The sequence below is a fragment of the Aquarana catesbeiana genome, linkage group LG04 (assembly GCF_042186555.1).
Source record: "Aquarana catesbeiana isolate 2022-GZ linkage group LG04, ASM4218655v1, whole genome shotgun sequence".
NCBI classification, from domain to species: domain Eukaryota; kingdom Metazoa; phylum Chordata; class Amphibia; order Anura; family Ranidae; genus Aquarana; species Aquarana catesbeiana.
In genome coordinates this window covers 14480008-14496060 of record NC_133327.1, presented here as the reverse complement: position 1 = coordinate 14496060, position 16053 = coordinate 14480008, and the positions used below count along the sequence as shown (strand labels likewise).

At 41.9% G+C, this 16053-nt stretch overlaps 1 protein-coding gene across 1 annotated transcript in view; it reads right to left on the bottom strand.

Moving 5' to 3' along the window:
- The window catches only part of ZNF395 (zinc finger protein 395), a 55910-nt gene that overhangs the window by 13699 nt on the left and 26158 nt on the right, over positions 1 to 16053 (bottom strand). The window contains exons 3-9 of the mRNA XM_073624858.1: positions 14600 to 14847; positions 11850 to 11956; positions 10222 to 10457; positions 8390 to 8490; positions 7902 to 8160; positions 5755 to 5847; positions 3406 to 3509 (exon numbers count right to left, since the gene is read on the bottom strand). Of these exons, the coding sequence (XP_073480959.1) occupies positions 3406 to 3509; positions 5755 to 5847; positions 7902 to 8160; positions 8390 to 8490; positions 10222 to 10457; positions 11850 to 11956; positions 14600 to 14847 (1148 nt within the window). The remainder of the gene's footprint in view (positions 1 to 3405; positions 3510 to 5754; positions 5848 to 7901; positions 8161 to 8389; positions 8491 to 10221; positions 10458 to 11849; positions 11957 to 14599; positions 14848 to 16053) is intronic.

Here is a 16053-nt window from a genome sequence, read left to right as displayed (position 1 = left end):
AAATACCACTTTTTTTTAGACCGAGTACAAGTACCTATACTTTTTCCAAGTACTCGCCATTACCGATACTTTTTTTTAATGTCATGTGACAGTGGCACCAATATGCAGCACTGATAGGTGGCTCTGATGAGGCGTGGACTGTGTTAGTAGGTTTTTATTTTATTTATTTTTTACAATTTATATTTTTTTTGTTTTATTCGTTTTAGAATGCCTTTTTTTTGGGGGGGTGGGGGGGAAGGAGTGGACGGCATCAGTGTTTTTTTATTTTTATTTTTTTTATTATTTTTACAATTCAACCTTTAAATATTTATTATAATTCTTTTATTTCTTTTTTTATCAGCCTTGTTGGGGGGGGGGGGGGTAGGGGGGCTTTGGTGAGATATCAGGAGTCTAAACAGACCCCTGACATCTCCCCTTTGAGACGGGGAAAGGGACTGAGGACACAGATTCCCCAGTCCCTTTCTCTGCAGCCTCAGCTGCACTGAAGATGAATGGACAGGAGACAGCAGCTCCTCTCCATTCATAAACTGAAACATCGTAAACCCAGTGATATGGGGGAGGTTCCCCCAAAGGGTGGGGTTTTTGGGCAGCAAAATAATATAAGCAAAAATTCAAAAAGAAAGTATTGTATTAATAAAATTTATTAGCGTACAAAAATTGATCATTAAAGTTAAAATATGAGTTCAGCAAAGGGGGTGTATACCCCAAGTGCAAAATGTGCAACATGAAAATATGTACACAGCATTACATGGCAAGCATGTCTAGAAAGACGCATTTCGACCCATTTTGGTTGGAGTCTTCTTCAGAGGCCGAGTTTGCTGCAACAAAAATACATTTAGCATCTCAAATGGAAAGAATGCACAAACGGTTATACAAGCGCCAAAACTATATATATATATGGCCGTCTCGATACATTACCTATGGGTATACAGAAAAGGGATCTCCCAGCCGAAAAATTATATACGAGGACTATCAGGCAAACCCACAGGCTGACAGAGCAGGGTAACCCAAAGCGGAGAACAAAGTCCCTCCCGGTGCAGCTTACAAGTAGTCACCACATTTGGTACTCCCAGGGTCAGCCAGCAATGAGGGGAGAAAGCCAAGCACCTGCGGCAAAGTTTCCAGAGCATGAGTACAGGGTATATAAATCCAAGTGTTACTCTTAGATTATAAATAGTTTATATTGGATATTGCGGTCAGACACCTCCACCATGGAGCATCAGATAGTCTAGTACAGAGGGTAAATGTGTATAGCAGGGAGAAACCATGAAGTGTGGTGAAAAAGTTGAAGAGAAAAAAAACAAGGGAAAGAGAAACACTAGTGAGAGAGCACAGTATAAGATGTGTGGGTGCATGGGGCAAAGGAGGAAGGGTGGGAAAGGGAAAAAAGTGAGAATGTGAGGAGAGAAAGTGAGAAGGGAAATGATGGCAAGAATAGTGAGAAAAAAAAAAAAAAGGAGGGCGGGAAGAAGGGAAGGAGCGGGGGCGGGGAAGGGGGGGAAAGGCATGAGAGGAAAAAATGTGCAAAAGAAATGGATGATAGCAGAAACCCATGGGAACGCGAAAAGATGGGCAGGTGTAAGTTGCACCGGGAGGGACTTTGTTCTCCGCTTTGGGGTACCCTGCTCTGCCGGTCCGCGGGTTTGCCCGATAGTCCTCATATAAATTTTCAGCTGGGAGATCCCTTTTCCATATACCCATAGGTAATGTATTGAGACCGCCATTTCCATTTGAGATGCTAAATGTATATTTCTTGCAGCAAACTTGGCCTCTGAAGAAGACCCCAACCGAAATGGGTCGAAACATGTCAGGTTCTGTCTTTCTAGATATGTTTGCCATGTAATGCTGTGTATACTTTTTCATGTTGCACAATTTGCACTTAGGGTATATACACACCCTTTGCTGAACTCATATTTTAACTATAATGATCAATTTTTTTACGCTAATAAATTTTATTAATACAATACTTTCTTTTTGAATTTTTGCTTATGTTATTTTGCTGCCTGAAAACCCCACTCTTTGGGGGAACCTCCCTAGATCATATCATTCGTGATGAGCAGCCATTATATCTCTCTATATACGCATCTTTCCTTTGCTACGTCGTAAACCCAGTTTACGATGTTCAGTTATGAATGGACACTAAGTGATCACTGACTGCATTCAGAAAAGGAAGGAGCCTGTAAATGACATGTATACCGGCTCCTTCCTCCGCTCTCCATCCTGACTGATCCAGGACGAGGGGGGGAAAGGGAGGAGCACACGGGGGAGTCAGAGGGGGACTTAGACAGAACAAGGAGCGCACGGAGCTGGAGTGGGACCCAGGGAGCCAGGGGAGGACACAGGGGGACAGTCTGGGACGAAAGGTGGGGGGAGGTACAAGCACCGATCTTCCTATATAGCACTCAGCAAAGCCTCTGACAGCCATTGGAGGGAGATGAGGAAACGTGGCTGTCAGATGCTTTATTGAAAGCTATACAGGGAGATCGGTGCTTGTACCTCCCCCCATGGCTGAACCGATCATCTGTAAGGCAGTCCCCCCCGCGCCCGATACGCTGAGGATGCCTGGCCCGATACAACAGCTATCGCATTAGGCATCGGAGCATTTGCACAAGTACCGATACTCATGCAAACGCTTGGTACCGATACCGTTACTAGTATCGGTGCAACCCTACCTAAAACCTTAACCCCATAACAAATTATGCTCACTGAGCTTTCTTCAGTTGTAAGAGACTCTGTCACCAGACCATTTCAATAACAATCTCTCTATAAGATTATATGTGCATTTAATTTTATGCATGTTATTTACCTATACAAGCCTTCCTTGTGTAAACATCCAAAAGCCCCAAGACTGCTGCTTGGTGCCGCCATCTTGGATTTGATGTCAGCAGCCCCAGCAGACTCAGAGCCATCACTCATGGAAAATTCTATAGTACTCGCCTTGAGATCTGCTAATGTATACACATGTAAGTTTCTGGTATGAAACAGAGTGGCAGAAGGGAGGAAATATTCACCTTTCCTGGAGAAAATGCTGACTATAGTACTTCTCCCATGACCAAAGGTCTAGAAATTTGGTTAGGTAATCTCTATTAAAGAAAAAGGGTCAGCCAGGGACTCTATGCTATGTCAGTGATTAGGCAGGCTCAAAATTGAATTCCTAGATCTGAATTCACATATTCAACACCCAAAATCACAAGGCATCAAAAGTAACTTGGTTCAACTTGGCTTATTTCTAAAGACTATGGAGCTACAGGAGGGTCTGGAGCTCCCTTCGTGGCTACAGGAGGGTCTGGAGCTCCTTCATATGCATAGAGATTCTAATAACCATTTCCATTTTCAACAGAAAGGCTCTCCAAGCACTTCCAAAGTTACAGCGGTGGTATGTACTGAGAAATCTAAAGATCTCACCTGCTCCCATTGGTGGCCCGAGGGGGTGAAGCCACAATCAGATGCGACTTTATGGATGGTGTCTGCTGCTGTTGCTCACTAAAACTCAATGACCGGCTTCGGATCTGAGGATGAAAGCAGAGACATAATAAACTCATGAACCTACAATCTTTTCCTCGGGGAACGGTAGATGGATAATAACTTCTTAGAAGAAACACCAAAAACGAAATAATCAGATGTGCTCATAAATTGACATACCCCCTGCACCTAGTGAAGCCTAAAAACCATCTAGAATAAAACTGGTTGGAGTACTGAGACCAAAACCCAACATTAAAGTACCAACACTGTTTGCAGAGGAGTCAACAAGGCCTATGAAGAGAACTACACCATCCGTACTGTGAAGCAGGGAGGTGGTATAGGAAATTTTGTCAAAATGATTAGAAAATTTTGCAGGCATTCATTGGCCTGGAAGCTGCACATGGGCTGCCATTGGACTTTCCATGGCTGTAGCAGAAAAAAAAAGTGAAGATTCTGAGGCCAATCACCTGACCTGAAAGGAGTTGTAAAGGCAGAGGGTTTTTTATCTTAATGCATTCTATGCATTAAGGAAAAACCTTCTGTGTGTAGCAGCCTCCCCAGCATCCCCCAATTACCTTCCTGACCTCCTTCTCTCTCCAGCAATGTCCACGATCCCCTCAGCCACCCAGTACACTCCTCCTGATTGGCTAAGACAAAGCAGCAGCGCTATTGGCTCCTGCAGCTGTCAATCAAACTCAGTCAGCCAATCAGGGGAGAGAGGGGCGGGGCCAAGGCTACGTGTCTGAATGGATACACGGAGCTATGACTCAGCTTGGGTGACAACCTGTAACAAGCTGCTGGCTGAGGGGCACTCAAAGGAAGAAGGGACTAGGAGCAGCAAAGAGGGACCCGAGAAGAGGAGGATCTGGGCTTCTCTGTGCAAAACCAACTGCACAGAGTAGGTAAGTATACCATTTTTTTTTTTAAAGCGAGCCTTTAAATCACTTCAACACTATGGAGCCACCTTGGTCTTCTAGCATGAAAAGCACATTTAGGCTCTACACAAAGAATTTACCTGTAGGTAAAGTAGCAAGAAGGTTCTGAGGAGGCCATCACAATCACCTGACCTCAACATCACTGAGCCAACTTGGTTGTCTAGCATGACCACCACATTTGGGCTCTCCGCAAAGAATTTAAAGGACCAGAAGGTCTCTTGGCAAGAAGGGTCTTAGGAGGCCATCACATCCCATGACTTCAAAATCATTGAGCCACCATGGTTGTCTAGCATGAACGCAGATTAGGCTCTCCACAAAGAATTTACAGGACCTGAAGGTCTTGTGGCAAAAATAGGCAGCTTCACCAAATAAAGGAGATAAAGGGTCTTATACACAATCACTGATGCCAAAGAGGGCAATATACAATATTGTGAAAGGGTATCAACTTGAAAAGGGACCATTACCACATTTTGGACAACATTGCTGATATTTAACCTCCATACCCCCCAGATGGCCCTCTTGTCCATGTTACCAGAACCGCTGTCTACAATATTAAGGTAAGCATTCTCTACCATTGCCTTCAGCTGTCAGAGTGGATCTCTCTAGTTATTAGAAATCACCTCAACTCGCAGGATGGGTGCAAATTCTGAAGGGAATCTTTGTGAGGGTGACCCTGATGGCATCTGACCAGAACAAGCCTCTGAGACATGGTGCTGCTGGCTTGCCCCACAGAGGCTTGCCTACATTTCAAAATTTAGCCCAACACTCCCTCGACACCCTCACACTTTGGTACGGTTTTGAACTTGCACTCCTCCAGGTTGTGGGTATTCCCCCAGGCTCTTAAGTCATGGTGCTTCTGGTTGGCCCAATCAAAACTGGCCTACATCTAAACCACCAATAATCCCTTACACTTTGAGGGGGTTTCAAACTTGTGCTCCTAAAAGTTTTTAGGCTTGCCTATCCTAATCCTGATCTCCTCCTGTTTCCTATAGCTTACCAAATACAAAATATGCAACACAAAGTATGTGTTCAGGGAATAGCTACTGCAATTTTACCCTTATTCCCCCTCAGTACCCTGACGTCCCCCCACATCCTTTATGTTTCATTACTATTCTATAGCAGATGTTTCATCCATTTTTCCTGTATTACTATAATCTTGAAAGCACAGAGACCAATTGATAGCATCAAATACAGTATAAAATGAAAAAAAAAAAAAAAGTTATTTAATAAAATTTAGTTAGCATATTAATGAGGAGGAACATGGAGGAACCAGGGAAGGCAAAATATAAGCAATTTAACTTTGGCTTTAATAGAAATATAGGATTTATTTTATTCAGGCATGTCGCCATTTACTCACTGGAGACAGGGTGGGGAGAGCGGAGGGAGCGGCTGCCCAGCTTATACTGGTGAAGATATGAGGGGATACCGGGATCTGGATGGAAGGCAGAGCCTAAGGGGAGATTAAACACAACAGTTACATGCAAAGTATTACACTACGCCAGTCAGATTCCTAGTATATACTTCATAGTTTTCTGCCAATATATTACATTTGCATATATACACACACATATTACATTTGCATATATACACACACACATATTATATTTGCATATATATATATATATATATATATATATATATATATATATATATATATATATATATATATATATATATATATATATATATATATATATATATATTAGTGAGGCCTAGGATGAGCTTAAGCTTTTTATTCCTTTATTACTTTTTCTCACCACAACCTGTATGGTTATATTGTCTCAATGGGTCCCAAGACATACCATAAAGGGCATGGTTTCCACACAGTGCACTAATGATGCTTGAAAAACCTGAAACAGCTGTATGCAGTTTGGAATAAATGGCTCAATGATATTAGGCTATATTTGCACTATACACAAGCTCTTCTGGATGAGTATCTGGCTGATAGGGCAACAAAGCAATGGGTTGCATGGCTCTACCCATTGTCCCGAGTTGGGGAATGGACCTAAAAAACTCAACCATTAAAAGAAAAAACAAAAAAAAAAAAAAAAAACAAAAAAAAAAAAACCACCACTACAAAACAAAAAGACACTACGAAAGAACCTACAAAAAAAAAAAAAAAAAAACAAACCTGCTACAAAAGACAAAAAACCTACTAAAAAAAATAAAAAAATAAAAACTGTATAGAGCATTTTTCATCTAAAAAAATAGAAGATAAAAATCATTTACAAAGTTAAAGTGGATGTAAACCCGATTCATGAAATTTGAGCTGGGCACATAAATCTGCAGTGTTTTCTCATCTCTCTTCAAAGAGAGTCCCGTAGCGGTCTCCTGCTACCTTCTGTTATCAGCCTGATAACTCCTGACCAGTTCTCCATCACATGTTAAAAAAAAAAGCAGCCAGAGTTTTGTGTTGGGGAGGATGCTATAAATAGATTAGCAGAGCCCTGAACTATTCAATGATCAGCTCTGAAAGTCTCTACCTATGAGGAGCGGGGTGTGTGCCTTTCCTCCAATCAGCTGTCTTGGCTCTATGCCAAGAAACTCCCAGTGCTGAACAGGAAGAGAAAATCTCTTAACAGGATCTTTCTAAACAGTATAGAAAGGTGAAAACAGCAGATATACAAGTACAAATTATGTAGGGAGATTTGTTTAATTCTCGGTGTATCATCTGAGGCTGTTCACTTCACTGGGTATATGTGAGGGTTTACATCCACTTTAAATGAAAAGTTTTTTTTGGTTAATGAGATGGAATAAGACAAGACCATAAAAAAACAGAACAATCCTGCGTACACCCTTTAATGGCCGATTCACCTCCCCTTTGAGCCAAAAAATAAACAAAAAAAAAAAAAATTACACAAAAAATAATGATTCTGGCATGAAGCATTGCAAAACTGTTTAAAGCTGAAAGCTTTTTTTTTTTTATTGCAACGCAAAAAAAATACCAAAAAAATAAAATAAAAAGTTAAATTATGAATGGTTAGAAAAATAGAAATAAAAAAAAAAAAAAATCTGAAAAATAATAGTGAAGGTAAAAAGGCATTATATGGGGCTTATTAGGTTTAACAAAGGGTTAATAATAATAATAAAAAACTAAGAATTCTTCTCGTCCTGTTGCTTTGACTGACTTTTGCAGATGGAAGCTCATCTCTAATTTGTAGGCTGTGATGGAATGAGACACGAGCAAGTAATAAATAATTAATAATAATAATAAAAAATAAAAAAAAAACCACAACCTTTATTTCCACTTGAAGGGTTGGTTTCACCCCTTTGCGGTTTAGGTGCGGTGCGTTGTCATGTTTTGTTTTTTTTATGCATTTTACATTTACTGTTAAAACTCTTAGTAACATGCATGCATTTTGATGAAAGCGCATTCAAGATACAGCGAGAAGGAGTTTTTTTTTTCTTTCCACCCGCACTTAAAATGAGCTGAAGTGAACAAGCTCAAAAAAGAAGGCAGCAAGCCCAACAGAACATACGGGAATACAAGGAGAGGTGGGATACCTGATAGGCATGATCGGCCTGGATGTGCCAGAAGGAGCCCGGGGCCGACTGACTGAGCGCACTTGGAAGAGGAGACTCCAACCCGGGCACCTCCAGAGCCGGAGTGTCAGGTTTGGGTGTCACCGGCTGGATGAGGAGAGGAGTGGTGGCCGTGCTTGGGCTCCTGGGTGTGCTCTCTGCTTCGGCTTCCTCTTTCAGCTGGACCTCGGTGTAGTAAAAATCCTCCTCTCTCTTACGCTGGTCGGAATCTGCTCCATCTCTGTAAAAAGGGAAACCTATTTTTAGAATCTCAATTAGTAAATCAAATGTTAATTCTGGGGAAAAATAAATAAATAAATAAAAAAGGTGTTGTTACACCAAAATGCATGTAAGAAAAAAAAAATGTAATGCATTTATAAGTGATTCCATGACCCCAGTGCTACAAGGCCACAGTGCAAAGCTGCCTTCCCAAAATATTTATACAGCCAATTAGGAGCAAGAAGCCTTACCCAAGGTGCTGGGTTTTCACGTGGCGCTTAATGCCAACGATCGAGCGCAGAAGCTTCCCGCAGTTTGGCCACAGACACTTGTACATGATCTTCACAGAGTTCTGCAACGCAAACAGATACACGATTGGCAAGTCAGCAAGGCCTACGGCGAAAAGCGCATGTCAAAAAACAGCCATAGTTCGAAGGATATGGGCAGCTGAAGTTTCTTGCAAATCTTAAAAAATGTATTTTTATTATGAGCCTGTTTATTCACGTAGAACGTTGTCATTAGTTAAGATAATAAAGTATTACATAACAATAACAAAGCTTTTATATGACATTGTCATAAAAAAAAGGAGAAGAACCTGTAGTGTCCATTTAAAAAATGTTTTTATATTATATTAAAATATAGATTCTATATATATAAATAAATAGCTCTCTCTCTCTCTCTCTCTGAAATAAAAAAAAATATGTATGTGTATATATATAATTTTTTTATTTCGTTGCCTTAAATGAAATGCATAATATGTTATGCTACAAATTGCCCTATTTAAAATGTAGAGATTTGGCACAAAGCATTGCAAACTAATTACAAATGTTTCTTTTTTTTGTTTTAATGCAACACAAAAATACCAAAAATGTTTTTTTCGATGGATAGAAAACTAAAAAGTTAAAAAAAAAAAGAAAAAAAAGGTTTTATTTACTGCTTTGATAATCACTTGCAGATGGAAGCTTTGTTACTTTTTTAACATTGTATTGTATTTAACTTTTGTATCCGTTTCCCATCTGATCAATGTTTATAAACAATGTTACTGTATCTCTCTCCATCCCCTGTGTGATCAACGTTTATAAACAATGTGACAGATGGTCTGTTTATTGACAGGAGCAGTGGTTAAGCCTCATTCACAGTTTGGGGGGGTGTAGTCGCCAACCAGGCCGAGGCTCCTGTGCCTCTACACTAGACATGAGCTTGGGTTCGGAAGTGCCAGCCCAATCAGTTGCGGGTGGGTCATTAACTACCCTGCAACTACATCTGCATGTACACAAAAGGCATGGGAAAGCTCATGACATCATTGACCTAAATATGGCCACATATTTAGGTCAATATGGCCACATAGGGGCGGCATGCATTCCCATGTGGTGCATTTTGATAGCCCAATTATTGGAATGGGCTGCAAAACGCACCGGACCACGCAAAAAGTATTGCGTTTCTGATCAACGTTTGGGGTGCTGTTATCAGTACATTAGCACCCGCAGGCGGATCGCAAGGGACAATGGATTTGAACGCTGTGTGGGAAACGCACACAGAGTGCGCCTTTCCCACACTGCATTCTGGTGTGAACCGGCCCCATAAGCACTTAACATCCAAAATCCCATGGTTCTCCATTGAGCCTGTTAAGTGGTGTCATTTGAAGCTCTTTAGCTTGAAAATGCACAGGAGTTTCTTTTAAGCTTCAAAAGTTATTGGTCCCAATAAATGCCAATTGGAGCGTCTGAAAAATATGCACAAAAAACACACATTGCCCATTTTCCCCCCAGTAACAAGCTTTCCATTGGTCATCAATAATAACATAAAAAAAAAGCTCAAGCCTCAGACGTCTGTACAGACACACAAAAGTCATGTACAAGCACAAAAAAAGAAAATAAAAAAAAAAAAAAGTGAAAAAATGATCAAGCGTGAACGGAGCCCAACAGTAACTCCCGGCTCTCATTTTGACAGCCGTGATTTGACAGCAAAGTTTTTTTTGGGTTTGCGTAGCACACTTAGTGTCTATAACGATTAACCCAATAAAATACAAGCAATTTTTAAACATTGTTGCTTTTTTCCCTCCAATTGAGGAACCATGCCATACCTTTCTCTTGCGCGGGGCAGGCTCGTCCAGAAGGAAGGGATCGGGGTCAGTCTCGAAGCCTTCATCCACATGGGAAGTGCTGAACGGTTCGCTTGTATACTTGGGGCTGGCTTCGGTGTGAGGAGGGGAAGGCGTAGAGGCGCCACACTCCGCACTCCAGTGCCCGCTGGTTGTACTGCTCCCACTGTCTGACACGTCGCCGCTTTCCTTCCATAGGTCGCAGGTCACTCGAGGGGCTTAGAAGGAAAAACAAAGTGTGAATATTAAACCTAGTACGGTGCTATCATGAAAGACACTATGACAGTCTAAAAATCCATTGTTCCCTATTGCTAGGGATCACTAGACTGAAGGCGCCTGCCCTAGACAGGTCTTTGTAACATCCATTTCCATATGCCCATGGAACACCTTGGCCCCCTATTGCTTCCGTTAGGCTCACGGGATGTCCCTGTGCCTTCCGGTAGAGATGGGAGCTTTAGAAAGAATGCACTCCAGCATTCTTACAGGATTTTCAGCCGTCATCACTGCAGGAAGGCACTTTGAGATCCACCATGTCTCCTGAAAGCGTTGAAGGCCAAGGCAAGTACTTTTTGAGAGGGCAACTGTTGTATACCAATGGCCATTTGCGTAGGGGTCAAAAAAAAAAAAAAAAAAAATATTATAAAATTATTTTTTTATTAACCTTTTATGAGCTATGGCCACTTAAACATATCTGATGTCTGTTTCTCTTCAGCAAGGATCTCACATCCATATTTCCCGTGATGGACCACGGTAACCACCTCAACAATGACGGACCAAGAATTCCCCCATTAGAAGGCTTTCGGTGGTTCCAGAACTTAGTCGCCAGCCAAGCGGAGGCTACTGTGCCTCTACACTAGAGATGAGCTTGGGTTCGAAAGTGCCAGCCCAATCAGTTGCGGGTGGGTCATTCCCTACCCTGCAACTACATCTGCATTTACACAAAAGGCGTGGGAAAGTTCATGACATCATTGACCTAAATATGGCCACATAGTTAAGCTCATCACTAATGCACAATAATGTAAGGGGCATTTTCCCAATGAAAATTATTTCAAGGGTTCCCCTGGGGTAAAAAGCTTGAGAAAGAATGGAGACTGCACTGATAAACACTGATGAGCGCAGATGTGCGCTGATGAGGTGGCACTGATGACCAGTGCCCCGATTATCACAGTGTAAACAACGTACTCTCAGACTCGCCAGTTACCTCCTTTCAGAGGCAGTGTGTGTAGAAAAGCACTGCTGATAACCTGCAAATCAGTATACATGTGACAAGCTATGATTGGATACAGTTGATCACATGGTAAAAGACCAATGTCAAGGGCTGCTTTAAAAAAAAAAAAATAGTATTTTTACCATGATCAGCTGTGCCCAAAAGTACACAGCGGTAACAGAGCGTGCCGGATGCGTGCCCCGGGGGGGAGCGGGAGGACATCTATGGACACCCTCCCAGAATTGGAGAACCGCTCTGTAGCTGTCTTTCAGGTGTAGTGAGATCAAGAAGTGGTTAACCATGGTTCACGAGTGGCCTTGCCTGGTAGAGTCCACAAAAGAACAGGAGTACAAGCCCCCACAGAACCAGCATATAGATACCAGCCATCTCCATGGGTACTTACTTGGAATAAGGTCACTGCAGGGGGGACTCTGGACGATTGGGCTGCAGGACAAGCTGGTGAGGACCATGGCTGCCATCATTTCATCCATCTCTACAGCATCTGATCTCCTATTAGAACAAAAACATCAACTTCACATATCTGGTTGAAGAAACATATTTCAGAAAAATTCACCATATCGGTTCTTAAAATTGCCAACTGCAAACAAATGTGGTCAGGAAATAGGAACTATGCAGGGAACATTAAATGGGAGGACAATCAGCCACTGCTCAAAGTACCCCAAAACAACCTCTGGGTAGAACCCTGGCTGAGAATGCCTAATCGAGATTGCCATGCCTGAAAATACATCATGGATATTAGGCTTCAAAAAAGTATGGAACTTTTATTGTAGATCTGCTTAATGCAGAGTATCTCAACTGGGGTTCTGCGTAATTCTAGGATTCCAGAAGAGGTTCCAAGGGGCTATGTGGCAATGGATTTGTAGCTTCAGTGTTCCCCCGGCAGCTACAGCTGATTGGATCAAGTACACACCAAGTGGATTGATATCGGCCTAATAGTATGCTTAAAGCTCTGGCTGCTGCTGTCCGCACACTGAGTTGACAACACGGGACAAGAAGAATGTCTTCTCTGTCCTGGAACAGAAGCTTTCAGAGCATGGGGCTTCACTTAGTGCTTCAAAGAATACTGCTGAATTATCACATGAAGCATGTGAGTAAATCGTATCATTTTCTTCTGAAATGTCATGAGGTCCGTGGGCTAGTTGCAGGAACAACAATGCACACTTGGACACATGATAAATGGGTGTTGCCAGCTTTTACTAATAATCTCTTTTTTAAGGGAACATATCAGGACACCCTGCAAACTTTGCAGAAGTAGAAATACTATTTTTTTTAAAGCAGTCCTTGACAGTCCTAAATACCAATTAAGAGCTAGCTGCAAAGCTAGTGGGGCCACCAAGCCAAGATGCAAAATGAAAAAAGGGACAAGGAAAAAAAATCCAAGGAGAATTCCAAGCTCTAGTTACCGACCAGCCTGCGACCAGATTAACCTGTCTAACAGTATGCGTTTAAAACAGGGGTTTAATTGCACAAATTTGCAAATGCACGCGTAAGCTACAGAGCCCCACCAAGGCACCCTGGTATCTGTAGTCCTATCTCTAAATTATAAGAGGCTCCACAGTGGAAGCACATGCATTCTGATGAGATAGCTGAAGGCAGATGGACTGGAAGGAGCCCACCCCTCTTTAAAGGTACAGGGGCACATTGAACCACCCAGCAGGTAGCACAATGGCTGCAAAGGTGTCAATGCGTTGCCTGACCTAAAATCAAGCGTACAAAAAATTGGTCGGTAAGTAGAGCTTGGAATTCTTCTTGTATTTTTTCCTTGGTCCTTTTTTGTTTTGCATCTCGGCTTGGTGGCCCCACTAGCTTTGCATCTCGGCTTGGTGGCCCCACTAGCTTTGCAGCTCTTCATTGGTATTTAGGACTGTCAAGGGCTGCTTTAAAAAAAATAGTATTTCTATATCTACGCATACTGTTAAGACAGGTTAATCTGGTTGGTCGCAGGCTGGTCGGTAAGAAGAGCTTGGAATTCTCCTTGGACTTTTTCCTTGGTCCTTTTTTGCTATGCGTAACCTTCCAATGCTCCTTGCTGTAAGGGCCAGGTATAGGTGAGAGCAGTGGGGCCACCAAGCACCAAGGCATAGCTGGCGGGGCCACCAAGCACCGAGGCATAGCTAGTGGGACCACTAAGCAGCGAGGCATAGCTAGTGAGACTACTAAGCACCAATGCTCAGCTGAACATCGAGCACCAACTTTGCATTAGTGCTTAGTGGTCCCACTAACTTTGCATTGTGTTTAAAGTTGGCGTGACCTCTAAAGCACCAATACAAAGTTGATGATACCAAAGTTTGCGTTTCTTGTTCAGATATTTACCATACTGTGAGCTTTAGATCAAAATAATTTTTCAAGGTTTCCCAGATATCAAAAAATTTCAAGGGTAAAAAAAAATATTTAAAAAAAATGAGTGTCGAGTGGGATGTACTGGACAAGTACATACTAAATCTTGCAGCTTTCTAAAAACGTTTGAGCTGTGACCTCACTCTAAAAGGTTATTAAGGATGGTAAACAGCAAACCTTTCCTATGCTATAAAAATGCTAATAAGTAGCTTGTTAAAGTGTATCTAAGCCCAAAAGCAAATTTGTAAATTACCAATCCTTAAAGCAGAAGTAAAGCCCCAAATACCTTCGCTCCCACCATCTAGCCTCGGTGAGGTTTCTTGCCAAAATCTTCTGCCCAGCTTCCACCAAGTTTTGAGCAGTATTGATTAGCGGGCATGGGATGAGACAATTCCTCTGCATGTTCAGGAGTTCATTCATTCTGGCATACAGATACCGTGATGAGAATGTACTCCCCAAGTTGACAAGGATGCTCTCCAAGGGGGGCTCCATTGCTCCTCCATAGAGAGGAGCAGCCGCCCTAAGACAGAAAGTGTGTTACTGGGCAGGACCACCAGTTGAAAATAAAAGAAAAAAGTATAAACCTAATGCAGCAACCATATCTAAGGATTGGTGAGCTCCAATATAAAACATTTTTGTTTTTGGGTTTAGATACGCTTTAAAGACAAAACTATTTTATTTTCCAGTTTTGATGAAGTGGTAAAATCCTCCCCTACTCTATACAAAACAAAAAACTTTTGGCTTTAATAAGCCCTAACTCTTTGGCTGGTAAAGGAGGCAGTAAAATGGGCTCACCTCTTGGGGACATCAATGCTGCGAGACACTGATCTCTGAGTCACGCTGGCAGACCCCGCAGAGCTGGTGGACAGAGTCTGCTCCATCAACATGCTCATGGCTTTGGGGGTCTCTGCGAGACGGACGTCCTCCGTCTTCCTGCACAGGTGGAGCCCCAATTCCAAAACGAAAATCTTCACTTCGTCGTCGATGTGATTGTGCTGCTCCACCAAACCGACCCATTCCTTTCCGTTGTGGGTGATGTACACCTATCACAAGGAAAGAGACCTTACAATGTGTTCATACACCCTTCATAGATAAAACAAAACCTGCACATACGCTCATTCTTTTTTATGTTTGTATCCAAAAAGTTTATTGCAACTCAAAACTATTCAAAGGCCTGACCAAAGCACATTGTTCTCCGTCTCGTAGTTCTCCATTGTGTTTTAGTCAAAAGGGGGCTTAACCATGAATGTGGGGGAGGTCAAGGAGTATCATACCCAATAGAGTCTGCTCTTGTGGCCGATCACTAAGCTACCAGATCATCCAGTGTGGCTTTTGTGCATCCCTCTATAGACTTGAAATATGACCAATGGCACATGAACTGGATCTTCTGCTTTCCCAAAAGCGGAAGCAGAGATCAAAAGTGAAACTCATGTCATTCAGATGACCAGAGGGTGAACAATGCACAACAGCGAAAAGCTTACCTTTAACAAAGACAATGGTTACTAAAACAAACTCCATTAGTCACTAAAGACTATGCTATTCAGCACAGAATGATAAAAAGGCACGCAAACTTATACTGAATTGGGAAGGCACCATTAAAAAAATTGGTAAGTGCTCAGAAACCAGGAAGGTGCACAATAGGCAAGTAGGAAAAAAAAAAAAAAGTAGAACCTGGGAAAAACACAATGGAGGTAGTGGGAATGAAGCATGTTTGCCGACGAGTACTGGTTTATGTGCTTTTGCCACATTTTATCATAGCACAGATACATAGACGACGTTTTTGTCATGGTAAGTGCTCATATGCACACACTATTTCCTGGGAAGGAACACAATAGCGAGGAATGAAGCATATTTGCTGACAAGTACTGGTTTGTGTGCCTAGATCACATTTTTTTCAACATCTTCGTCATCTGGACAGATAATCCTTGTGGAATGGGATGAATTTATGGAAAAATGGAGATTCTTAATGTGAAAATTCACAATGACTTATAAATACATATATACAAGGGGTTCGCCCTGGGACTTTGAGTGAGGTGAAAATGGTTAGTCAAGAAACATGTCATGGAAGTAAAACAATGTAGATTTATTGCATCTGAAACACAACAGCAATAACTACATGCCGATAAAATATGCATATAATGTGAACATGAAACAATCCACATACATGGTAAGACAATATATACCAATATACAAACATCAGAGAAATTTGCTAGCATGAGAAGTACCCGTCGACGTTTCGCGAGACCGCG